This window comes from Colossoma macropomum, unplaced genomic scaffold (assembly GCF_904425465.1).
Source record: "Colossoma macropomum unplaced genomic scaffold, Colossoma_macropomum, whole genome shotgun sequence".
In the NCBI taxonomy this organism is placed as follows: domain Eukaryota; kingdom Metazoa; phylum Chordata; class Actinopteri; order Characiformes; family Serrasalmidae; genus Colossoma; species Colossoma macropomum.
This window is the reverse complement of record NW_023494789.1, coordinates 38,341,492-38,368,629: the sequence shown is the minus strand read 5'-3', so window position 1 is coordinate 38,368,629 and position 27,138 is coordinate 38,341,492. Positions and strand designations below refer to the sequence as shown.

At 38.4% G+C, this 27,138-nt stretch overlaps 1 protein-coding gene across 2 annotated transcripts in view; it reads right to left on the bottom strand.

Annotated features, from left to right (window-relative positions):
• Positions 1-8,521: 8,521 nt before the first annotated feature.
• Positions 8,522-27,138, bottom strand: part of eya2 (EYA transcriptional coactivator and phosphatase 2) — a 33,867-nt gene continuing 15,250 nt past the window's right edge. For both annotated transcript variants that reach the window (XM_036571230.1, XM_036571232.1), the window contains exons 5-16: positions 25,157-25,273; positions 23,604-23,680; positions 23,270-23,450; positions 21,595-21,734; positions 19,893-19,976; positions 17,493-17,582; positions 14,313-14,371; positions 12,525-12,685; positions 11,924-12,038; positions 10,741-10,862; positions 10,544-10,644; positions 8,522-9,880 (exon numbers count right to left, since the gene is read on the bottom strand). In XM_036571230.1, coding sequence (XP_036427123.1) covers positions 9,800-9,880; positions 10,544-10,644; positions 10,741-10,862; positions 11,924-12,038; positions 12,525-12,685; positions 14,313-14,371; positions 17,493-17,582; positions 19,893-19,976; positions 21,595-21,734; positions 23,270-23,450; positions 23,604-23,680; positions 25,157-25,273 — 1,328 coding nt within the window. In that variant the 3' untranslated portion in view covers positions 8,522-9,799. The remainder of the gene's footprint in view (positions 9,881-10,543; positions 10,645-10,740; positions 10,863-11,923; positions 12,039-12,524; positions 12,686-14,312; positions 14,372-17,492; positions 17,583-19,892; positions 19,977-21,594; positions 21,735-23,269; positions 23,451-23,603; positions 23,681-25,156; positions 25,274-27,138) is intronic.

Sequence of the window (27,138 nt, the reverse complement as noted above, 5' to 3'; positions counted from 1 at the left end):
ATGGCTACAAAGTCTAGTGCGTTCCAGAGTCCAGCCTGGTCGAGACCTTGAGGAGGCATTTCACAGAGAGGTCACCATGGAACACAGAAACAGGACCTACGAAAGCAGGGGAAGGGGGCACGGCCTTGTTCAGCAGCAATGACACAGCACATCAGCCACCAACACACCATCCACATGTAATAGTGCGGAGTTCACTCACTCCACTGCCCTCACTGCACTCCACCTACATGAAGCCCACAGGTGGAGAGATACTAAGGGTACTGTCCCACATGCACACACGTCCACCACACGTCCAAACACTCAGACTGGCACCAGAAATCAAACACTCATACTGGCAAATTTGTACAATAGTAAATATTTAAAATAAATAGATAAATAAAATCGTGTTTGATAAAATGATATGTGGGCTACACATATTATTACACAAACATGTGGAAATGTTGGTCTGTGCAAAAGTTATTGCACATACCCCTATAGGTTAACCCAGCAAATAAGTATTATATAGATACAATAAATATACAATAAATACATATAAATTGTGCACCAATTTTTTTTTTGTGCAGAAAAATGTCATATTTGAATTTGATACCTGTGGACATTTATTATCACTTAAAAAAAAAATCTATTAATGTGACCAGGGTGTCCAAACCTTTTAATACAGCTGTATTTTCCCATTGCGTCCAAATTTTGAGCCCTTTTCTGCAGGCCCACTTCCTGCAGGCCAGAATGGAAATTGATTGGATAATTTTAATTTATACAGTCAAATATTTTCAATATTTTTATTTTGTAATAATCTTCAATAACATCTACTTTCTTGAAGTCTGAAACTTCCCTTAAGCAAATTTATTCAACTTGAAGAAAAACACTTGTTTCCACATGTAGTTAATGTTTTTAGGTTGGATGACAAAATAGTTACAGTGTAGATTAGCAGCAAATAAGCATTTTATGAATATAATACAGGTACAATAAATACATATAAATCGTGCACTATTTTTTTAGTACAGAAAAATTTTTGGCTCTGTGAAAAAGGGCATAATCTTTGCCTTACTACACTTTCAAAGCTTTTTGGGATGTCAATTAATAAGCATAAATCTAAACCACCAAATTCACAAATCAAAATTTTATTCCATCCTTCGTAAAGTCAAATCAGTTATCATGTTTTCCCCGTAAGAGGTTGGTACCTCTTACGGGGAAAACATGTCAAAGAGGTTGTAGAGGTTGTAGTGGTTTTTGTGGTTGTTTCTGATTATGGCTTTAATCGTCAAACCTACTTTTTCTTCAGTTACTTTGAGCAAAGGTTCATCATTACTGTAAAGGATAACCTTATCAGTGAGTCACAGCGGAACAGAAAAGCCCTTAAAAGCTTGTAAATGGCATTATCTCTGCACAGAAAGGGCTACGCTGTCATCACATTCAAGGACTATGTAACAAATTAGGTCAGTCACATAGATGACAATCCAATTGCACTAATCAAATCATTTCCAGATAAATACATTCTTATATGATAAGTAATCATAGGCAAGCCATTTTGTTTTCAAACCTCTGTGATTTCCTGTTGTTAAAGAGCTGTGGATAATGCTCTGTAATTATATGCTCTGAGTGTATGGGACAACCTCACTGAACTTGAGCTTGAGTCATTGACATTTGCTTTGTGGAGCAGATTTACTCAAGGGCATGAAGGGAGTGTGCGTGTTAATCAAAGCCATGCTGTGGTGGGTCGTGAAGGGCGCTGAGTTCTGGTAGAAGGTCCAAGTTTTTCTTTAGGAGCCAGTGTCATGTGTCAACACAACCTGATTAAATAAGCATTATACACCTGGTGACTCTGATCTTCGGTGGGAGGAATGGTGGTTTGTCTGATTTGCTATTTATCTCCACAAACATCTACTCAAAAGGGAGATTTAATTGTAATAGCATGTCTAGACTGAGCTCCCAACCAACTTGTGTCAACATGAAACATAAACAGCAGATTTGAAAACTTCAAGGAACTGTGTCGAACTAATGTAGATGAGATCAATGTACAGGATCCTGGTCTTGGAGTACCACTGCCCTTGCATGTTTTAGGATTTTTCCTGCTCTAACACACCAAGTTGACCTCAGGAAGGGCTTATTAATTAGTTCATTAGTTGCATCCGGTGTTTTGGGAAAGAGGGAAGCTCTAAAATGTGCAGGGCAGAGGGACTGCAGGACCGGGATTAAGAAACACTACACTATATATTTGATTTTTTGTTTTTAGTCATCCACCAGAGGGAGCCATTGATCATTAAGATAACTCTGAAAAGCTCTGATCGCCACACAAAAGCATGAACATAGTTTACTCCAACATACCAGCTGTGAATAGGAATAGGGTTGGAAAAAGTATAGAGAAACTGTACTTATGTGAAAGAACAGGTACTGTGTCAAAATCTTACTGTACACAGCAAAAAAATATCATTTCAAAAGTAAAAATGTACCAAAATTTAAATATACTCAGTGTATATTGGTACATGAAAGTTTTCTTTTTTGGTGTGAAGCAGTAGTTTGGTGCTGATAGGCAGAACTTGCACAAATACAAATTTGTATAGTAATGGGCAGTTTCATTTTAATTGATATGAAGGTGACACTTTATTTTGAGGGTCCTTTTAGATGAAACAAACACTCAACAGACTCTCAGTAACATGTCAAAAACATATGAGGGTTAGGATTAGGTTTTGGGTTGAGGTTAAGGTTAAGGTTAGGATTAGGGCCAGGGTTAGGTTTTGGGTTGAGGTTAAGGTTAAGGTTAGGATTAGGGCCAGGGTTAGGGTTAGGTTTTGGGAAAGATTGGGTAAGGTTAGATTTTGCGTAATGGAAGTAAGTAAGTAATGTTAAAGTAAGTTAGTAATGTATGAACAGAACATCTACAAGATATTTACTGCAGTGTATTCAGATGCTTCACTACTGCTGCTTCACTGATATGTTGTTGATGTGTCACTGATAATCTGTTAAAAGTTTATTAATCATCTACAGAGGGCCATTCCAAATAAAGTGTTACTGATATGACATTGGTTGAATGTTTTACATAAAAAATGGTGGGATTGGTGACAGAAAAACAAAAAGACTCCTAGCCTTTGAAATTAAAAACAATGTAAGGAGTAAAAAGTATGCTTGTCCTCTTGAGTATAAGCACAAGTATTCAGTTTCAGTGATACTTCAATAAAGTAAAAATCCTAATAATGCCTGAGTAACAAAGTACAATCACTACAATCACATTCCAGCCTGAAACTGGCGTAAGCCTCCAACAGGGCTTATGCGTAGTCGTAAGTGAAGTTGACTTTCTGACTTTGAGATCATTGCACCAGCTATTCATAAGGTGAGATTACACTCAAGCGTAACTTTTACATCTTGCTGGAAGCAGCAGTGACGTCGAAATTCTATACCGTTTCAAGGCTGTGGTAGCTGCTCCAAACAAGCTAACTCTCTGCTTGTCAAAGCACCACTCTGAGTGCAGCAGCACTCAAACAGCTGACTTCACTAACTTCTAACTTGTGTATCAACAGTACATAATTAGCTAACTACACTACAAAACGTGAAAAAAAGCACACATATTGCTTTGTTCAGAATGACAACTGACGGATTTTCATCCATACGTTCGGTAGCTGTTTTGGGTAATAAAGCCTACATACTATGAGTAGGAGCAGAGCTAGCACTGTAGCAAGAGTTTACAACAGAAGCAGACTGCAGAGCTGTTCTCCCATAGCTAATGCTCGTGTCTGCCCTGTAGAGAAATGTGAAGACCTGTGGTGACAGTTTTGGGTCACCAACCCCAAAACACCTCTTTGGAAGATCATCACTCAAAAGGTTTGAGAAATGCTGTTCTACTGATACATCTGCACATCTGCTAGCTGGAACTAATAATATAGCACACACTTCAACTGATCATCAAAGCTTTTTCTTTAATGTTCTGATCAACCATATGGTAGAGCACATTTTGAGTCATTATACATGCCACAAAGTGCCATCTCGACCGTTTGGTAGACGTGAATATTTTAAAAACTGTGGGGTCAAAAAAACAAAACAAAAAAACACCAATTGTTTTTATTATTGCCCCAAATAATTAAAAAATACAAAATAAAAAAAACATTACTTTCTTCTTGGTGAGAACATTAAAGGGTTAAAGGAGTAGTTCTATTGAAGAACTAGCCAAACAACACCCGCCCCCCCCAAAAAAAAAAAACAACAAAGAACAAACACTCCATTCCCCAAGTCTCCACCTTAAGCACTTGTAGTCTTCATAGTTATCAATATATAATCCACCTTCAAGATACATCATCAGAAATGGATTGGTGGGTTACACTGATGTTACATATATGGCCATTTCCAGCAGGAGAGGAGTGGACAATGAGGACCAAATTATGAAATCAGAGTGCACTCGCCCTCTGCTAGGTTAGATTCAGTCAGCTAACTGGCTTGCCATGCAAACTCTGCAATGCAAAACTTTATTTATTTTTTGAGAATTCTAAACATTAATTTAGTAAATTAGTAAATAATTGTTTTGTCTGGCTGAAGCTTTGTTTTACAGCAGTGTAGGGCCTTTTTGAAGTTAGCTGCATCGCCTTTGCATTTGAGAAGGGAAATGCATGGGAGTGCAGTGATTTCTGGTCAACATTTGCATTCCCTCAGTTCTTCACCCATCTGAGGGCTCCTCGAATAAGCTTCACTCAAGATAATAAAGTAATGGAACAGCACTGGGGATTCCCCCATGGGAAAATGAGGAGGCCAAGCGGATGAGGGTTTGGTAAAACCGGTATTGAAACAGGCAGCAGGAAATCTCACTTGAGACACTACTGCAGCACTGCTGTGAGAGGGGCATAGGCATGTTTACAACAGATATTCCAATGGCTTTTTTTATTTTGGCCGGAGTGTCCCTCTACACTGTTAGAAATAAAGGTTCTGTGCAGGTACATTTTTCGTTCGTCACAGTACAAACAATGTAAATGTTCCCTCAAAGGTACAACAGTGGTTTTAAGGTCCAACTGTGTACCTTAAACACGTTTTTCCAGGTGAAAAGTACATATCTGTACTTGTTTCAAAACAGAACAGTAAATTAAAAGCCTGGAGACGAGACGGGGTGTGTGGAGTCAACACAACTTAGAAAATATTATTTTAGTGGATTATGGTACAATTATGTTCCCTGACTAAAGGTAATGAGATGTACCATTGAGGGAACCACCCCATATTCTGTCAGCTTTTAATCAAGCAATGTTACTATTGCAGCGGTAATGAGATCTTTACATATTTTTCCTGGATAATGTCTTTCTGGATTGTTGTTGTCTCTTTTTCTTTGTTTGTCTTGATTTACCTTCACTATTCTGTTTCACCATTAGATGGCACCCTATGAGAGAAGGAATGCACATTGATGCAGCATGAGGATGAAATCACCTGTACATGTTAGTAAGTAAAGACAAAAGCTGTGCTTCTTTCAGATCTACAGACATTCCTTTCCCTTCCTCACTTCACTACCGGGGGCTTTTCAGATGAGTGAGTAATTCACACACTTAGAAAAATGAGTAAAATGATTGCATCTTATGTTTTTTTTGGAGTGACACCCTTCCTGAGCACCACTGCTAACAGATTCGGGGCACATTTTAAGTTTGAATCAGTGCTTTCCTTGTTAATTTTGCTGATGCCAGTAGCGGAGGGAGCAGCTTCCATTTGCTGTGATTGCATTGGATCTGACTGAACAAGTTGCAGCCAGTTTTACGAGAGTATTCCTGCTCCTAAATCCTGTGGCAACATGGTTTAAGATTTTATACTTACAGTAAAGATATGCCACAAAAACAGTGTTTATCTGTGTTATATTTAAGAAATGTATATAAATGAATATAATTTAATAGTAGACGATTCAATGATGCCTGCTCAGAACTGTATAACTATATGTCAGATCACATAAAATTTGACAGTGGTGTAAATAAGCCAGCACCAGTGGTGAGTGACACTGACCGTGATGTTAGAGATGGCACATGCAGCAGGCAAGTGTTACCCTACATCAGGGGTCGGCAACACACGGCTCTGGAGCTACATGCAGAATTAGATTTTTAGGTAAAAATAAAATAATCCTCGTTTGCAGTAAAATAAAGCTCTGCTGATCATTCTAACATGGTTTTAACAATAAACAGTCTTAAACGTTGGAGTTAATATATAACTGCATATTCACCCTTTAACCCTGAAGGCTGGTGCGCAGACTGCTGGTCACCATAGCAACACAGACGACAGTCTTGCCTAGTAGCTAGTAGCTAACAAAAAGGCAAAGAGAAAGGTTTAAGACGAACATCGACGATTTGGAGACGAATGGACTGATTTGCATTTATAATAGTTAGCTGGTTTCCTGATACGTTTAATCTGCAACGGGAAACTGTCAAACACTAAAAAGTCATGAGACTGAAGTCTTTTTGAATTTTCACATTCCACCTTGGTAAATGGAAATGGTGCAACAGTTAGCTACATAGTTAGCTGCATTCTGGCACCTCCTGCACCATCTAAGGTGGAGTGGGAAAATTCAAACAAGAAGCTGGTGAATGGGAAGCTGATTTCAGCCTCATAAAATTTCAAACGTTAAGAGACATTTTACAAGAACCTTCTAATCTTGAGTAAAAGTTTCCTGTGGGAGATGCAAGAAAAGCGGCTACAGCTGAGCTAAAGCTTAAAGGAGAGCAAAGTAAGCCTGGATTTTCATTTATATTATACTTCTTAGCAATACTAGGACATCAGCACATACTGAGACATTTTTACAGTCAAGATGGTGAAACATTGCTTCAATAAAATGGACGTGAAATGTTGAGACTCCCAAGGTGGTTAGATTTTTGTTGAAAATCGACAAAATGCCTTTTCTTAACATTTGGTTTGCCGACCCCTGCCCTACATTTGAGCCCCTCCTCAGAAAGACCAGTTTGCTCTTCTCCGCTGCTTTCTAAAGAGTAAAAAGTGTTTCATGGTCATTTTAGAGATCTAATTAGTTTGCAGCTAATATCAGGCTTTCATTTTATTATGGATCGATCACAGACGTATCGTGTTCTATATTTGCACTAATCAGCACTAATGCTATGTCCCTAACCTTCAGCTAGCTAGCTAACTGTTGGACGGTGCTTCTGAAACTGAGGTCACACTGAGCCCCTGCTATTAGTTGGCACAGTCACCTTTGCAGACAGGGTGGAGAAATTTCTCCTGTGCTCTGTTGTGCAACACACCTGTAAAGTGTGATATACAGGGGGATCTTGGATCCCTGAATGTCTCACAGTCAAAAATTTAAGGGGTCCCTGAAAATAAGCTTATTCTGATGTTATGCTGTCCAACGCTCAAATACAAATTCAGGGGAAGGTAATTGTTTAGCTGCTTCATCCATAACAGGGTGAGCTTCTGTCTTTGGTATTCTTAACTAACTATAGATGCAGCGCTGCTCTGCCACAGGGTGGCGCTGTAGCACATTCATTCACACAGTTGATCCTTCATAGCTTGGCATTCTGAAAAACTTTACTATGTGCTGGAATGTATTTGTAAATCTGAAAACCTGTAGATGTGTAAGTTCTTGATTAATGTATGGAAGATCACATTACCAAACTAGAAAACAGCATTTCCAAAAGAAGAACTGTTAAATCAAACACTTTGAGTTAGTGAGTGAGTGAGTGAGTGAGTGAGTTAGCAGCCAGCCAATGCTGGAGTAGCCTCCTAACATGGGACCCCCCCTGAATATCAGGGGGTCTTTCACACATTGCACACCTGTAAAGTACAATTGCAGAGAAACACTGTGAGCCTTGTTGGGGTGTAGCTAACGTAATACTAAACTAACACATTGTTTTATTCCTACAGTTAAGGTGGACCGCTAGCTATCACAATCTGAGAAATGAAGTTAATTACTTATAGTAGGATTCTCTATCAGGTGGCTACTACAAATGAGAAGAAGCATCTGGCTATGCTACAAACAATGGTGTAAGGACATTTTCACAGTAGTTATTTTCCAGACCCTGGACTGCTTACTTTGTGAGTTTGGTAAGTTGGGTCAAGTGTGAAAGCTGTTTTCGAGCCTGGGACCATGTTCACCATATTTCAAGCCCTGGACCATATCAGAGATATACCAATCACTGGCCTCCTGAAATCGGTGGTCTGGGGTTCGCATTCAGCGAACTCTAGCGTGATCCGCTGCATGTGTGGAAACTATCTGCTTCCAGTGCTGTGTGTGGAAACTTGCGCGCAGAATAGTGACGTATGGAATTGTGCAATCGCTCCACGGTTGGGATGGAATTCTTGTGTCTGAAAGCGAACTAGCAATAATAAGCCCCTCCCCCAAATGAATACACATACTGACGTACACATACTGCTAACTCTGATTGGTGCTTTGGCAGATCTGACATCACCAACCCCAAATTTAGCCTGCCTAACTCAAATCAAACAGATGAAAATGACAGGAAATGGACAACAGAAAACAACATTCCTTCTCTGTGCGTAGTAAAAATATCCCAAAAATCATAGATAATAGCTACAAGAAAATCATGACAATTAATAGACAGGGGCAATTAATTTATCTTTATTTTTCTAACATAATAGCCCATAGAAACAGATCAACAATAAAACCTTATATACAAATTATAGCTAGGTGGACAGGCAGTGTAATAGGCACATGCAAGCCAAAAGACAACCATACAGTTTCCATACAAGATTGATACACATATATAAATTTCAGTAAAGCTAATACAAAGAAACGAGAAATCAAATATACATCCAGTAACAAATAATACAGATCACCTTGGCCCAGGCACGTATCGGAGAGAAATGTAGGAGATATTGTCTAGTGCTGAAGAAATCACCTCACCGAAAAAAGACAAGAAAGAAAAATTCATAAGTTACGTAGATGATTGTCACCTCTAGCAATGGATTTAGCTTCAATACTTTGGCTATTTTCAGGGTTAGTCATAACACGTTCTCTCTCAAGAACTTTGGTGTGTTATTAAAAAGTTTACAGTACTTTTAACTCAGCATGTGTTCCGTATTTAATAGAACATCTTGAAGTGGTATATCGCACATTTCCATAAACCTTAAAGTTTCTTAAGCTCAGCTGAATGAATGGAGCAAAATTTGGATCATTAAACAAATTATTGCATTACTGACAGAAACAATCAATTAAAAAACACACACAGAGACTAAAAGTGTTAGATCTATGCATTTCTCAACTGATTTCAAATCATAAAGCTAGTTCCCCCAATTGTGCTTTATTTGTCTAAAAGCTATCACTGGATTTCACAGTTTAAGAAGTCTGATACACTACTTTTAACAGAACTTAGAGAAAAAAGACCTTTTTTCCTCACAACAAATTTGGTAACCCTACTCTCTGAGCTAGGTCTCATCTAAAGTAAACAATGTAGCTTTTGGTCAATTCATAGAAGAAGAAAAAAAGACAAGCATAAATATTTGCATACTTTAAACCCCGAAATTCTAAATGTTTTCCTCATCACAAATGATGCATATAAATCTGTCTTTAATGCACTTTAATGTCTCTTTTGTCAACTGAAACCCTTCAGTCTTTCAAAGCACTCTGGTCTTTGATGGGCCGCTGTCTTCAGTGCAATGCTCCATTGTGTAAAACTGAGGCTTGTCACAGATGAAGAAAAAATAAAATAAAAAAACGCTTTTCTTGGAGTGAGTTGAAACAAGCACATTTCCAGTAAGTTTGCAGCTCCCTGCTGATTGGTCCTGTAGTTCCTGGCTTGGCCATGTGATTACTGTTGACCGCCTGTGTCTAATGAACAGCGAGAGGCAACAAGGCGAAGTGATGTAGGGCAGATTCTGCCCTCTAGAGGTAGTCCAGCTCTAGTGCATGACTCAGTGCCTCCAGGTCTGCCCTGCATGTTACCCTCCAGAAAGGCATGTTTTTCTGAAAGGAATTAGGAGTGTTAATGCTGATGCAATAGTACAAACGTTGATGAACTCTAAATGACTTCTGTGCACTTTAATGAAAAGTTCTGAAATACTCCATTTCCCATTTTTCCACCACATGATACAACTAAACAGATTTAACAAAATTCCACATTAAGCCCTTAAAACAAACTCCCTAAATAGTTCACAATATTGTGCAATTTGGAAAATACCACTGTGGAGTGCTGTGCAACTTCACAGGTTTTAATTACAAATAATTAGCAGGACAATAGGAAGCTGTAAATAAACAGAGCTGTGGAAGATTTAACAATGACAGAAAAATCTGTATAACATTCAAAACTAAGTTATAATAAAATTTATATCCATAATTCATCATATTTCAAATGCGCAAATCTTTTCTCAAGGCAGATAAATTGTAAAAAGTTAAATGCAGTATATTACTCATCATTTAATGTCTTGTTCATAGAATTCCCAAAACATTGAATTGAACACCTAAAAATGCGGTGCATGGTTTGTAATAGTTAAACACATACTGAATAGGTTATAATTTTTGTCTATATACAGTAAAATAAAAAAAATGTGGTGAGTAATTTCAAACTTTTTAATGGCAGTGTATAATCATTAAGGCACTGATCATTAAATCAGTCTTCCTCAGTCTCACCTTCTTTGCCACAGTCTCCTCCTCCACTCCGTCTCCAATGACGACGTACACTGCTCGCCTGCCGAACCTCTGAGCTATTCGTTCGAAACAGCTCTCCTTACCTAGCACAATCACACACAGCAAACGCTCTGGTTACCATTCGAGTCTGAATTGGTCAAATCTGGTCTTCTCTGTAAGTCTAACTAGGAGGTACATACCAGTTTTGGTGGCACTGTAAATGTTCTCGATGGGAAATGCTCCTCCAAGACCATAAAGCAGCACTTTGGACAGAGCTGGGATAAGCTGAGTGGTGGTGACCATCACATTCACACAGTTTGGTCTGACGAAGGCAAAAGCTTTCATTAGTTCAACTATTAGTTTCCATCATTACAAAATGTTAACATTAGGTGAGAAATCATGATTTGAATTGATGAACAGGGACATGACAGTAATCCACACCACTCCTTTTTTTCACACTTTTACACATCAGTTTTATTCAGAATAATAAAGGCATAGTTTGACCTAAATAACATGATGAATGACCGGTAGCCTAATTATGGGTAATTAATTAAGCAATAGAACACGAGAGGGAGTGTGTTATCGCAAAATAACATCACAACTGTGATTTGGTCGCCGTAGATCATCACAGCTGTGATGTTATTCGCGATAACACATGACCTCGAGTGTTCTATCGCTTTTATACAACAGTTAAATAAATAAAGTAAGAAATAAATAAATAAATTGGGCCGTGAACGTGGCATTTAATATGTTTTAATGTCAGCAATTCCTCCCGCCAAATTATAGTTCCTTAAGAAGCAGCTTGTTGCTATGTCAGAGTAACGAGCTCCGCTTACTCGCTGCACAGCCGGCACTTCGTTCTCCAGCTCCTCACACAGACCAACTGACAGTTTGGGAATTTAGTGTAGTCTCATCATCAGAGTCTGACCAAATCGGCTGTCAGTCAAATGTGATCTTAAAAGTGTCAGTTTTCGGTTTGTGGCAAAGTAAGAAGTAAGAAGTAAAAACTTTCAAATGGCTTGAGCGTCTCCTACAGCTGTCAAAGTCGTTGCTTAGCAACGGCGTCTCAGTGGAGTGATACAGTGTTTGTGAAAAACCCGTTCCGGCCATGCAAGCTGGTTGAGAAGCATTCTAACCGTGATGTTATGGCGACGGTTAGAATGCTTCTCAACCAATCAGCTTGTGTGGCCTGAAATAACTGTTGTATAATAGCTAATTTTATCTTCTTATTAGTGATGTTTAAGGTGCCAGTGAACTAATGATGTTTAACAAATAATATGTTCTGTTAAATCTGCATGAAGTTTCTTTTATGGTGCCTTTCAAATTCTTGAAAATATTAGTTCATTCATTACATCCTCTGTGTTTACTGTGAGTACTTCTCACCTGGAGTTAATGAGAGCTAGAGCCTTTAGAGCATGTGTGAGCCACAGGTCTGTTAGCACCTCCATTTCCCTCCTCAGCTGGAGCCACTCGTCCCGCTTTGGACTGCCCAACAAACCTGCCAATCAAAGCACACGTAAGCCAAGTTTAGAAAGCCCTTCTAATTGTGCCTTCAGATGGTCTTAGTGTATTTTCAAGTCAAGAGCTCATGAAGGAAGTTGCACTTGAACAACTAACTACAGGACTTTAATCAATGCATCATGTAATGTTTGTAAATGATGATAACATTATTCTTACTTGTAGTGAATAGACAGGCCTTATTAGAATGCAACCAAAAAAAAATCTTATTTTATTATTCACAGTAAGTAATGTCATTGGTCCATGTCAGTGGATACATATTGTTTACATGATAAATTTACTAGTTTCTGATGTCCACCCGAACGCAAACACTTGTTACTAACGATTCGAGTTGATAAGAACCATCTGAGTGTATCACAAGACCATATAAAATTAAGTTCAAAACATAAACAATGAAATAAAACACTGCTGAAATTTGAAATATTATTAATTCTTTTCTGCATTTAGCGTTCTGCAGTTCACTCACCTCCTACATTGTTCTTGAAAGTATTGTAAATCTCTTTTACTCGTCTGTAGCGGAAGGCTAGTTTCCTCATCCAGTCAACGCCACCATGAACCCCTGAGCCTAGGCACAGAGCACCTCCACCTGCTGGACTCTGGAAGCCATCTGTTCCAAAGTTATAAGTGCTGCACAGACAAGCAAATACACATGTGACAGGGTTGTGAGCAAGAGCCTTATTAATAGTGCACTGTTATTTTACAACAATACAGTCGTTATCCTACTACTTGATTTATTGTTCACATGGGTAAAGAGCTGTTACATAACACTGGCATCATTCTTAAGAGCTGTAATATTTTCCTTAGAGAACATCTGTCAGTCTAAGAAAAGAGTTACATGATCTAACTGCAAAATCCTTCGTATTGGTTTAAGATGTAGTGATTATATAGAGAATACAGTGATTGCTATGAAGCCTTAATGCCTCTAAAAGGAATTTAAACATACAAAATGGCTTCAAAAACTATTGTGGATTTAGTACACAACTTTTGTTAACATTGAACAAAGAAATCTGATTATCAAAACTAACATTTTGCTGGCAGTATATTCAAAAATCTTTGTTTCCTTTAATTAATTAAATTCTGCCCAAAAAAGTACAGGCCTATTCACACTGAGTTTTATTTTTTTCAAAAGAAAATACAATTGCGATTTTTAACATAGTGGAAACATCACGCCAAGACTGATACCTTTTTGGGCTGTTGTATAAGCATTTGTGCTCTGCCACATAGAATATGAGCTATTCTGCTGCCATCGTTATACACAATCGCTTGGCCTTCAGCCATGACAACAGAGCTCTGATTGGTCAGCCTCATTTTTAATTCAATCCATGCAGTACAGAATGCAGATCCAGGTCGATTAAAAATGTTAAGCAGGATTACAGTCCGTCGGTTTCGGATTTGATGTGAAAGACAGCATCAATATGTGTGTGTGTTCATTTTCAAGTTGTGTTTTTTTGGTCTCGAAAAATCTCAGTGTGAATGTCTATTTCTGTCTACTCTTCTCCTTTAATAACACGACTTCTCAATATTGTGTTTGCATTTATTTGACGTGTAAAGAACGTGATCAAGCTGAAAATGAATGAGCTTTGAATGCTCGCTCAGAACATCCAAGAATAAAGGAAGCTTTGTGCATCAAACATGGCAGCACATAGAAAGCATTTTACCATGCTGAACGTAGACACGCGCTCACTGCAACCCCTCTGGCAGCAGATTTAAACAAGTTAAACAGGTCTCTGAATGTATCACTGTCAAGACATTAAGACAGTAACAATATATGAAGACTGAAGTGTGAAGTTTATTTGTGTTCATGTTTTGGCTTGATCCATGTCAAACTCCTTCAGGGCCAAAGCTCTGCAGAGATCAGTGTTTTTCATCTTGTAACACTCGTGAAGACTGGGACTGAGGACTGACACATGGTTTAAGTTTGTTAGATCACATTCTTTTTTATATCTACATGAACGCAACAACAGCATGGAGATGTCACATTAATGGAGAGGTGTAGATTAAGCCACAGAAACAGCTGCTTTTGTTGTTGACAAAGGGTTGATACAGATCTTAAACATCAGCAAAACAGGACTGCTTCCTAAGTATGCTAAAAACAATAGGTATTCATTCCTAATATGGCCATGGTATGCAGTGGGGTAAAAAGAGAACGCCATTTTATGAGGCATATAGTTCACTTTATTGGAATCCCTTGTACATGCCACAGCAGTCTCCCTGAGAGACTATACCAGCGTTATGAGGGGAACTCCTACCATACCTCAAGTCCTGCCCATTGTCATCTGAGGCCACATCATCGATATGAACTTGGTCACATTCCTGTGAAATTAAAGGAAAGCAGATATGTTAGAGAGCTAGATGTGTTTCAGCCAGGCAGAGTGATGTACTGTGTACAGGCAGGTTCACCTTCTACTGAGCCTCAGGGAACGATAGAGTGAGGGAGGAATATTAAAAAAAAAAAAATGACAACTGAAAGGCGGAAATAAGCTGCTAAGACCCAAGACATTCAGGCGCCTGTAATACTTGAGAAAAAGAAAGAAATAAAAACTTCCTGAAGAGGATGGCAACACACCTCCTAAACCTGTTTTAATAGCGAAAGCAGATTAGCTGTACTTTTGACCAGCTTTGCACACAAAACTGCCAACAAGCAGTAACTGCTGTGTTGTATTCCAGGAGAAAATTTGGTGTAAATGACTAACGATACTAGTGACATCGTATGGTAAAACATCCACATGAACAATATTCCGAATACACAGTCTTACAAGAGCCAGTCACTTCATGTTTAGACAGTATAGGTTACCATATTACAGTATTTAGCAAACAGGGGAACCTTTTCTCAACATTTCAAACTAGACTTCATTTCTGCTTTTCCCATCTTTCTCCCTCTTTATCCTTCTTTCTTTCTCTCTCAGAAACATACACAGAACTCTCTCTCTCTCTCTCTGCAGCTGCTCTCGTATTTCAGTTGGGTCTGAGGGCCCGACGCTACCTCATAATGCGCTCATATCTCAGCAGACCTCCTCTCACACTCCTGAAACTCGCAGCACAAGACCCTGTTTGCTAAGATCGTCAGTCATGCAGTCACAACAATAATGCCAGATGTGGACAGAAGAATTGTGCTTCTTCTTTGTAATACGCTTTCATAATCCTTTAAAGGGCCGATATCTTGCGTTGTCCTTTCTTTTTTTAGACTACTCAAATGTAGTTGCTTTTATATGCTTTTTACACTACTTTTATACACTTTTTACACTACTCAAATGTTAGAGACCACTCTTCATTTATTTAATTTCCAGGCAAAACAGCCATTAAGTATAAGTTATTCATATTTCTGGAGGTACTTCTGAGAAGATTAGATATAACACAATCCACTCGCATAAGAAAATAAGTGAAAAACTGTTGGTGATGCTTAAAAAAATGGAGCGGGCCACCGCAGAGTCCAGAATTAAACATCATGCAACACTGCATGTGTTTGAGATTCCTTGGATTGTGAGAGGCAGAAAATCCTCCCTAATTTCTAAGACTGAACTCTGAAGGTGTAATTTTGTGTAATTTATCTGCAATTTTCTGTTAAATGGATGTTTTCTCTTTTTTCCTGGGCTGTTTTGACTGAAAATTAAACAAATGAATGGTGGGTGGTTGAATTGGTGGAAATGCTTTTTTAACAATTAAAAAATTAATTCAAAATTAGCTGTTTTTGTGGCTTGGTTTCCATATATGGACTGTATGGACTGAGGAGTGAACAGAATGTTTTGAAGTATTAACACTGTTTACGTACTACATCGAAAAGCAAGGACAAGTTAGTTTTCCATGATATGGTCCCTTTAATGATGCTTTGTAAAGGCTTTTTTCATTTATCTTTTTTAGTAAAGTATTTTTAAAAAGCTAGGTATGGTTTGTCATTTTTGTAACATGAAAAATGGAAAAAAATGAAACAGTATTTTGTAGTAAGAGAAGAAAAAGTGAGATAGACATCACTTTTACTGGTTTGGCTTCTTTTAAAAACTCTGATTACTCAATGAATCATCAAAATAACTGACAGATATAATACAAAATAAAACAATAATTATCTAGCAGCAATTTCGCCCATGGCATCTCTCCATTCCCAGGCTGACAAGGGTCAGTGGAGATTAGATAAATCAGTCAAGAAGTTTGAATAGTGAAAAAATGAGGACGATTACAGGGACAAACCAGAAAAAAAGAAAGAAAAACCGGGAGGCAGAAGTGTCATTAAAACCTGTTGAAGAAATAATTGTGTGCTCTCTACCCCACCCCCCACTCCACTTTGAGCCGCTGTTCCTCCCCAGGACAAATTTTCCTTTCAGAGATGGCCACACACCCGTAATTAACACCTCAAAGTTTTGCACCCCCTCCAGAATTTAATCCCCTTCTTTGTCAGACCAAGGCAGAAGAAAGAGGAATAAAAAGATAAAAAAGGGCGCAAAGAGCAAGACCCCACAGTGCAAAAGGTTCACTCTGGCCAATGTGTAGAATTTTTTAAAAATTAAAATAAGTACTTTAATATGTAAATATAAAATCACAACATTTATACAGTGAGTACTGCATCACATAATGTGTAGCAAGACAACAGAATTTCATGATTATAATATGTTGTCCATCTCGCTTTTTCTGCTCTTACTACAAAATACCAATACATTTTTTCAGTTTTTCATTTTTACACAACTTTTCAGAATTTGTCCTTTGTATAGTATCCACATTTCATGACAAATGGATCAACAGAAATTGTTATTAATCTGGACAACATTTTTACACTGACATACAGTTTAAAGTTTAAAATTAAAGATGAATTTCACTGACTTGTTATATTTTTCGCATAATTTAATCACTGAAATGTAAACAGTCATTCAGAGTGGTTTGATGTGAAATGGTGCACTGTAGAGAGTTTACAGACTTTTACAGATTTATTTACAGTGGTGGTGATGGGAACCAGGGGTTGCAAAGGCTACAATGCAAATACAGCCATTTTATTTACTACCAAATGACCAGAGTAGACACATCTTCTCAGTTTTTATATGTAATGTTGATAAAATCGCGGTAAATCTGAAAAAAATAAGTTTCCATATTTAGACTTCTCTTCTGTGCCATAAATGGATTTTGGAAATATGTTTTAAACCAAAAGCGTACCTGAAAACTACTGTAAAACAGTGTCTCAGGTATCAGGCAATGTATAACCATTTCATGTAATTACTTTCTGAGGTAGCTTTTGGTGGCATTAAACTCTTCAGATGCCAGTTTCTGTCACCACCATTGTGAACGATTCTGAGTCTGCAAGAATGGTGCATTTCTCATTAAACCACTCTGAATGACTTTAAGTCTTAACAATTTAATTATGCAGAAATTTTGAAATATTGGTGGAATTTCCCTTTAAGAACACTACTATTTTGCTACGACTGAAAAAATAAAGTGTTTGTGCTTTGCTCACCTCCAGGTCATTGAAGAAGAGTCGTGAGTCTGCCAAGTTGAAGATCATCTCCTCCATCCACAGCCCCAAAGACACAGCTTTGGCAGAATCCTGGAACATGACGAAGGAAGCATATTATATTGTAATACTACAGCTCCAGCTGTCATAACGAATTTATTCATGAAGACAAATGACAGTTAATAATTTTGTTCTGTGCGTGTGCAGCAACGTGTTTATGGCAGAGCCGTTTTTTTGTCTTTCCACCAGCCTGACTGCATTCACGTCAATCATTCAGAAGTACCAATTTGTCACTAAAGTCCCTTGCTTTTGTTCTTTCTCTCTCTCTCTCTCTATCACACACATTCACATAGCCCCCCTACCTCAGTACATACAGCTGCTAACATAAATTTCACAGTATGGGTCAGGGTGCATGCTGACACTAGCTGAGTAATTATGAAGCTTGGTACCAGGCCAGGGCAGGTAGCTAGCTGGAGCTTTACGTTTGGCAGTTAATCAAGCTACAGGTGTCAGCCAGAGGTAAGTGTCAGATTAGCTTAAAGAGGCAGGATCCATCCCTTCCTCTCCACCCACGCAAGGTTCAAGTGAGGGGGGTGTGGGTGAGGGGATTCCGGTTGGGTTGGGGGTGTGGAAGAGGTAGTTCTTCCTTTAATTAGAATAATTACCCACAATCTACTGCTAAAATTGCCTTACTTTACAACAGGCAGTTGTACTGACTGTTTAATAAAGATGCCCTGAATCATAATTACAGCTGAGAAAGATTTCACAGAGGATTTTAATGAATTTAAAAAAAAAATGAAAGAAAAAGGCTCAGCTGAGCTTGATGTTAAGCTAACAACCAGGGTACACTGTTTTTTTCAGCTTGATGTAGGAAAAAAAAGAAAAGAGTTGGCCTGCGGCAAAAATTCACACGATAAAAGACCATACGTGCTGCTTGATGATGAATGAGATGCCAGAAGGGCTCTAATGAGAGAGTAAAAATCCTGTCGTGCTCTACAGTTCACCTCAGCTTCAAAAACACATTAAAAATGAGCATCTTTCAACACTCAGATTGGTTTTCGGCTCTGCACCTTTGGCCTCGCCTGAGGCCAAGCGCGGGCCAAACAGTTGTTTACGGTGATGGCCTTTAGGACCTTGAATTGTCATGGGAAGAAGTTAAAGACATCAGACTAGAAATGAACTGCATATTAAAAATGAGATCCAGAAATAAAATCTGAGCTTAAACAAACACAGAGCTCCACTTGGCAGTAAGCAGCTTTGTCATTAGACGTATCAAACCTGTTCATGTATAGTTCAGACTGTAGGTTCTCAATTACAGCTTTTTCCTTTGACCAATATCTTTGGTACATTCTTTGCAGAGGTATATGTTGGAAAGATGGTGCAACTGCAGAGCATGATTTTTGGAGCTGAAATTAGCCACGTTAGTCACGGTAACTCCTAAAATGGATGAACTCCCTTTTGTGTCCAATACTCTAGGGATCATGGGAACTCAAAACACACCATGAACTAGAAGGGAAAAAAAAAATAAATAAATAAACTACAGTTCCTTTTTTAGATGCTTCAGCAATATGTATAAGTTTAAGATCTGTCAATCAAACAGCATAAGTCAAATCAGATTGTGAAACAGAGTGCAGATCGTCATGAGAGGTTATGATCTGTATCCACGATGTGTTATTTTGGTAAAAAAAAAGCTCATATCTCTGACATGGTAACTTTATATGACATAGGAAATGTTCTTAACCTTATTGATTTAAACCTAAAACAGAAAGTGTTAAGAATTTAGAAAAAATTTAAAGAAAAGTTATAACAAAATTAAGAAGAAATATTCAAGCCTCTGCTCTATTTCTAGGTCACTATGCAAATGTAAGCAAATTTGTGACACTGACCATGTTAAGGCCTTTGGACCAGCTCAGATGGTTCTGATCTACTCATCAGAGGTTTTTTGCTCTGTGCACAGTCATCAAAATAAATACAAATAAAAAATTCCAAAAATTCATGTAAATATTTCAAAGATTCTACTGTGTAATGAAAAACTCTGTACTAAATTAGAAAAAATGCAATAGAAGCCAGTTCCCTAGTGGTCTCAGAAATTTGAACCCCACTGTATGTTAGTGTTACAAGGTCCGTTCATCTAATGTTCACACAATGCAACCACCAGCCTATGTTTTTATATTGTGTTAAAAAGAAAAAAAGAAAAATTGGAGTAATGAGATTATGTTATGACAGAAATGAGTGACTGTTGAAGCATTACTCACACATAATTACTGCGCATTAAAGAAATCTATAGTACAATGCGTACTACTGTGCAGTACAACAAAACAACTAATTAGTGTCAGATAACTGAAAGAGGGTTGGAGGGGACATTCCATTACTCAGAGCTAAAGTAAGAGAACAGGTTTTTACCTTGCCGAAGCGTGTGGAAAAAGACCCAGTGAGGAGTGAGTGGAAAATGATGATGGTTTCGTCCAGGTCCCAAATAAACACTCTCTGCGGGCAAACACACACACAGAAACCCACAACATTAACAAGAGAGCAAAATCATCTGCTGTCTACCCCTGTGTGATTACGCCAAAACAACACATTTCATCTTCTTGTTTTGTAGACACCAAAAATATGATGAGTCAAGGCTTTATTCAGTCCACACAGGCAGACATGAAACAAGTTTTCTTCCTTGAGAACCACACAGTCAGCTCACCACTGTTTCTCTCAAAGTGATGAAAGCCATTTAGAGTTGTGGCCTTAGGAACGTTTTTCCCAGACACAAATTATGCTTAGTCTTGGACTACATGGCCGGGGATGGATTATTGACTGGGCCAGCAGGGCCAGTGCCCAGGGGCTTCTGGCTGCCAAGAGCCTCGGGGGGGCCTCCAAAGCAATCAGGACAATCTACCACTCAGGACAATCCACCACAGATGTAAAAAATAGATGAATGAATAGCCCTTGATTATGTGCCAAAGGCTAAATGCATGAAATAAATCAATACATAGCCCTTGAATATACATCAAAATGCTGAATAAATGAAAAAATAAAGATAATTTGCAGAGGGCCAATGAAATCAAAATGTGTCCAAAAACGGTATCCAATTAGAGGCTCTGTGTCAGGTCGCCGGCATTTTCAAGCGTGTGACCTAGTGACGTGTTTTAATATGCAGAACAGAAACGATAACGGATCACAAGTGCTGGAATAGCAGTGGTTACAAGAGAAAAGAAAGAAAAGGAAAAAGAACGGGGGGCACTCGAAAGACACTTCATGAGGCTTCATGAGACCCTGATCAGTCCCTGTACACGCTGATTCACCATTTAAAATCTTCATAGTTTAAAGCTTAAGCTTAATCAGTATGTGAGAAAACTGCCCTTTGTGCATGTTAGTTGGACAGATTCAAAACCATTCAAATGTTTGGAATCATTGCTTTCATGAAAATAAAACCAATTTTGTTGCTGGGTACATGCATTAAAAATAATGATAATATGATGCTACAACTCAAATAATTTGTAGAAAGCTTTTAACGAAGATGACTGAGAAAACTATAACATCCAGAATTAACTGTATTTTAAAAGTGCATATAACTTATCAAGGAATTAGCTACAAACATATTGTTTATGTCCAAATAAAAGTGTGTCCTTTTTGCTAGATTTTTATTTTTCTACATCATCTGAGCATAATACATCGTGTGAAAAGTTCATGATCAACGGAAACCAATAAAAATGCTCCAAAATTACTGAGAGTAAAATCTCTTCACATTAACGTACATTAAAATAAATCATGTTTTTGCTTTTTCCTGTAAAGTTACCATTATGGACATATGGAGTTGTTTTTGGACAGCAACTGTATTTTACTGATCATTTAATAACTCTTTTCTTTTTAATAAATCTTGTTGTTTGCCAAAAAAATAAAAGATCTTACAATATCTACACTGTTTATTATTTTTATTAAATAAAATAATAGCACCGCGACCCAGAAGGATAAGCGGTTTAGATGATGGATGGAAAATAATAGCAATTATTCATGTGACAAGTAATTTCAATTTTTTGCATTGTAGTGTAGGTGTGTTTTAATAGTAGCTGTGCTCTCAGTGGTGTAAAAGAGACCAAAGAACAGTATGTACCTCAATGTCTGAGTCCAGTGGAGGTGCAGGGTCATTGGCCCTTTTCCTCCCCCGTAGCTTTCCATCCGACCCCCTTCTGGCTGGAGCTCCTTCCTGCTCCTTTCCTGGGGTTGGGGGGCTAGGGGGGGCATGGTACTCCACTGTTTCACATACACAAACATACAGTATTATCCTCAAGACCTATTTTCGAACACAATATAATGAAATTGTTAACAGTCCTTTGATTTCCACGTAACATGGTTGCTAGACTCTTACGTGTTGTTATTTCTCTGCACTCCATACAAAGTATTTCTGAAAAAATTACAGTTGTCAGCCAAGCCACTCTATTTACTGCTGAACCTCAACACTGCTTTATTGTTGTCTATTGAAAATGAATACAGGACTGATTTCATGCCTCTCCTGAAGTTGTGTGGTTTTGTCAACTGTGCTTTTTCCCCTATTTTTAAGTAAATATGACTTTATCATTATTTAACTTAGCCACATACTTCCTATCTGCTGTAGCTTCATTGTAAATACAAGGTAACTCATTGTTCGTAGCTCAGCAAGGACTACAGGCATACTCCTGTGGTTCCAGTTATGCCATGCTCTTGCAGGGGACTTTTTTAAATGGGGCTTTTTGAAACAAGGGTGTGGCTAGAACTTAAGAGTCTGTATGAACTCCAGTAAACCACATTGAGAGCTGCTTATGTGCTGTGCTAGCAACAACGCTCAATAATGCCAGTGTGCGTCTTACGGATAGCAGTGTGTAGACTGCTTGGATCTTCTTACAGTGGCATAATTATATTTGCTTTCTTTTATGATCAGGCACCCATCAGGGCTAGATTTTCAAGTTTATTTTTTTCATAGTTTATTCTTATACATAGAACAAATTAATTTGCATTTGTAATTCAACGAAATTTCGATCACCAAAAATTTTCAGCCGAAAATGGCTTAAAGTGGCACTTTCAGTTTTTGGATGAAAAAAAAAAAAGAATACTAAACTAAAGAAGAAACTAAATTAAACCGATCTACAATGAAGTGTCCAAATCTTCAACAAAGAACTTAAGTGCTAATAAACATTAGAAATAGTGATTAAAATTGCTGTCTGTTTCCTTTGCTTTCTGATGCTGGTCAGCACAGAGGCACTCAGTTTGAGCAGCAGTAGATAAACAGTGAAAATGTTGGCTGGGATCTGTTTCACAAGGAATATTGGACAAGCGATATGCAATCAATCAAACCAAGGTTCAAGTGGGGATACAGTGGCCAAAAACTTTTCCAGTACAGGTTTGATACCATTTGCAAACACACACAATATACAGAACACAGCAAAACAACAGATGCAAAATGGAAAGTTCCTGCGAGCACACAGACATAACATGTAGCTGGTTTTTGAAGTGATGAAAAAGTTGCAAAGTATAACTAAAAAAAACAGGAATTCACTGATGTGAATGACCAACCATTCTCTGTTGCCAAGGACATTGGATTTAATAGACACATTCTGTACTTCCTGTAATTATTTTATTAACCATTAATGTGTTTTCTCTTCATTACCCTAAGTTCCTAATCCTAAGTTTTGGTTTTGGCCAAGACTTCTCATTTTTCTGCATCACCAATTTGTATTATTGTATGGCTGAACATGTAAAACTAAAGTTTTTATTTATTAAGGCTTATCTTCAGACAAAGCATAGACATTTACCTGGGTGGGACTCCGGGCTGTGACTGGTTGTTACAGGAGGGTGTTCTGGATGCTGATAGGGTATTGCCGTGGTGATGGCTGATGGACTGATATTACTGCTTGTGAGGTAGGGGTTGTTGTAGTGTGTGTTATAGTATGGCGAGTACTGGCTTTGGCCGTAACTGGAATACGCTGAGAAATCCTGATGGAAAGAATGATTATTCATAGAATAAGATATCTATTAACATTGCCACGTTTTTTTTTTCAATTAAGAATTATATGGTCTAATTCACAGGTGGCTATAAGATGCTGTATGATGCTCCATGCAGTGTGCTTCCTTATTTGACCCTCTCACCTGCTGTGTGGGACTGAACGGCGTTGAGCCTGCGATGGCATTGGTTCCCTGGAAAATTCCAGACGAAATACTGCCGCCTGGAAAAGGAGCACATAGCCAGCCTTTAAAAGAACACTCATAGCTGACTGTGGCATAAGGCTCACTCTTACACATTCCCTGCGAGACACATCTCCAACACAAACAAGGCGATGCAACAGAAATGCAACCAGAGGCGGTTTCGGAATGGCTGTTAGCAAAATATAGATGTGTATAGCACTGACTGTCTGGAGGAAGTGTGACTGATTTATGGCTAAAAAAACAATACAGGTGGGAAAGTGTGGCGTACACAAGAAAGAGAATCCATCACTGCTATCAGACATGGAGAGGGAATGCTATGCTCCAGGCTCCGTCCCTCCCTTTCTCTACCCCTTGCTCTCTCTCCTGTCTCCGCATTCCCTTTTTCAGACCTGCCCTAGATGAATGACTGTGCCAAAGCTCAGAGAAATCTCAGAGGAAGCAAACAAAAGGGCTTCAAAAGGGGAAAGAAGAGAGGAAGGGGAGAGTTTGGGCCATGTTTCTGATTTTCTCCACAGCAGTGAAACGCAGGGACCTTTGACACGCAGAGACGGGTTATTTATTTTACGCTACAGCAGGTCTCCTGTTGAAATTTTCCTATAAATCACACAAAAACTAGCGAGATAGAACTTGAGGCATAACAACCACATTTCCCCAGACCTATTAGAAAGCCATCTTTTACATCAGAGTACAGTTTATTACAGTAAATGAGGACCCCTAGAAATTACAGTAAGGCTTTGTGTAATAAATCATATTCAGTACCAGAATAATTAAAAAATAATTATTATTTAAAAGACCCTGTGTCCTCATCTCCAGAATGACCACTTTGAGCAGCTCTTAAAGAATGAAAACATCCCTAATAACCCATCAACTCTGACCTTGGCAGAGAGAGGTCAATTTCACGGTGTGACTACAGCCATAAAACTTGCTGGGCTGAGGCTAGCGGTGGGCGCCTGTGGACTGGCTGGGTGGAGGGTTTGGGGGCGTTGAGGTTTTTGGGGTGTTGGGGTGATGCTAAAGCCTGTGCCACTCACACCCACACAAACATGCTCCACCAATGGGCCGCATGTTGTGTGGGGAGCTGCAGAAGGGCTTGACCCCCTGAGAGAGGAGAGAGAGACGGCTGACGCCAGGGCCCCAGACCGCAGCTAATGGGGAACAGGTGTGGAGGGGGGGTGAGAGAGACAGAAAAAGAATGAGAGAGTGAGCGAGAGAGAGTAGCCAGGATGGGCCATAGCCAGCACCTGGAAATGTATGTGCGGTGGTGGATGTGGGGGGGGTGGGCTCGGACCTCACAAACCACCTACCAAACAGCTTTTATTACTGCCAAGAACTACAGTGTGGGTGTTTGCGTGTCTGTGTGTGCGCACATGACTGTATTTTTGCTTATACGAGTGTGCATATACGTGGAGAGAGTGGCTAGAGGCCTCGTTAAGTACGCTAGGGCACCATGTAAAGATCAGACAAGCAAAAGAAAGCTTGTTGATTGTAAGACTGACCATGTGTGGAGTAACTGTAAAGGGCCTGGCTGGGAGGCGTGCTGCTGAAATTGGATGTATAGCCAAGCAGACTGCTCTGTCCAGGTGAATGACTCAAGCCATCTTCTGTTTTAATGTCTAAACAAAAAAAGAAGAAAATCACTCAATTTTTCCATAGAAAGAGGCATCATGTACCTTAAGCTATAGTTAAGTCAAAATAGCTAACTCAGCTAACAAGAAATGAAAGTGAATGGCTGCCAACAATCATAGTTGATGCCTCCCACCCTCCCTTCAGTATTAGCCATGTTAGCATGTTTGGGCAAACTGTTCCTGTGAAGCCAAGGACACACTATCAACAATCTTCCAGAGGAGCGTATAGTTTCCTAAACAGCCCCTATTGATAAAATGAAACTTCCTAATCAGTTATGTTTGAAAACAAAACACAAGTTTATCAAATTGATCCCCACAGTGGTACAGAACACGTACCACTGACGTACCAAGGGGAATTTCACCATTCAAAAATTCTGGATAATTAGATGCTTAAAAAGATATAAAGTCATTCACAGTGGTTCGATGTGAAATGATCCGTTATAAAGAACTGACCTGAGCCAGAATCATTCACAGTGTTTGTGATAGAAACCAGACATCTGAAGCATTTAATGCCTCACAGAAAGCTATTACATGAAATAGGTATGAATATGATGCCTGAGACATTGTTTCACAATAGTTTTGATAAGTTAGATAAAGTTTTGGCCCAAAAAAATTTTTGTTGAAGAGAGCTACACGCAGGGTGTTGCAAGACAAAACAATCCCCAAATAAAACTTACTTTTTCAGATTTACCACTTTTTTTACCATCATCAGAATTACATAAGAAAACTCAAAAGACATGTATATGTTCGCTGGTTGTTTTGAATAGTAAAGGAAATTATTTTAATTGACTATATGACTATTTATATCTGGATCCTATCATCACCACTGTAAAGAAATCTGAATCAGTAAATATCACTACAATGACTTTATCTGAATGACTTGCAATGGGGGACAGTAACTAAGTAAATGTAATTCGTTACTGTACTTAAGTAGTTTTTTTCGTGTATCTGTACTTTACTGAAGTATTTCCATTTTGGGTGACTTTTTACTTTCACTCCATTTCAAAGTCAAATATCTTACTTTTTACTCCACTACATTATGTGAAATCTGTCGTTCCTTTTGGCTTATATGTGTATAAAAATGTAACGTCAAAACAAAAGAAGCATGAAGGAAGCACACCAATCAGGGCACAGCGCGCACTTTGTTTGAGCTTGTTTTGACCTGTTGGACATACCGACCTGGTGCAAGCATACGGTTCAACGTCAGTGCAGCACCGTAAAATTTTGGGAGTGTCTATTCCAACATAAATGATGGAACTAACCTAACTTTGTGTAAACAGACCAAAATATAGAAATATGTACACATATGCAGTTCTGACTGGCATGGTTCTTTTTTCTGAATTTATGCAAACACTGTTTCATTTTATATTAAATTTGTTTTTTGCTAGTTTTTGTTTATGAACAGAGACCTACAGATGCAATATAGTTAAGGGAAAACTCATTTGTGAACCTATGTTTAAAGTTTTTATTAAATTTAAACTTGTAACTAAGTTGTAAATAAATCTTAAACTGAAACTTTGCTTGTTTGCAAAAAGGTATTTCAGAGCCACTCAGTTCTACCTAATGGAAATTGTTTGCCTTCAGTGTTTTGTTCTTATGATACTTTTAATAGACATCAGTGACAGACTAATGACATTCTATTAAAAGACTGGTTTACCAAGAGTGACACTGGAGTATTTTCACCTAAAATGAGTTAATGAAGCAAGAGTCTTGTTACAAAAATCATAATAGGACATAATTCATCTTTAAGTACTTTTACTTTCGATACTTAAGCACATTTGAAGGCAAATGCTTTTGTACTTTTACTCAAGTGGAGGTCTAAAGGGGGGGACTTTTACTGGAGTAATATTTTA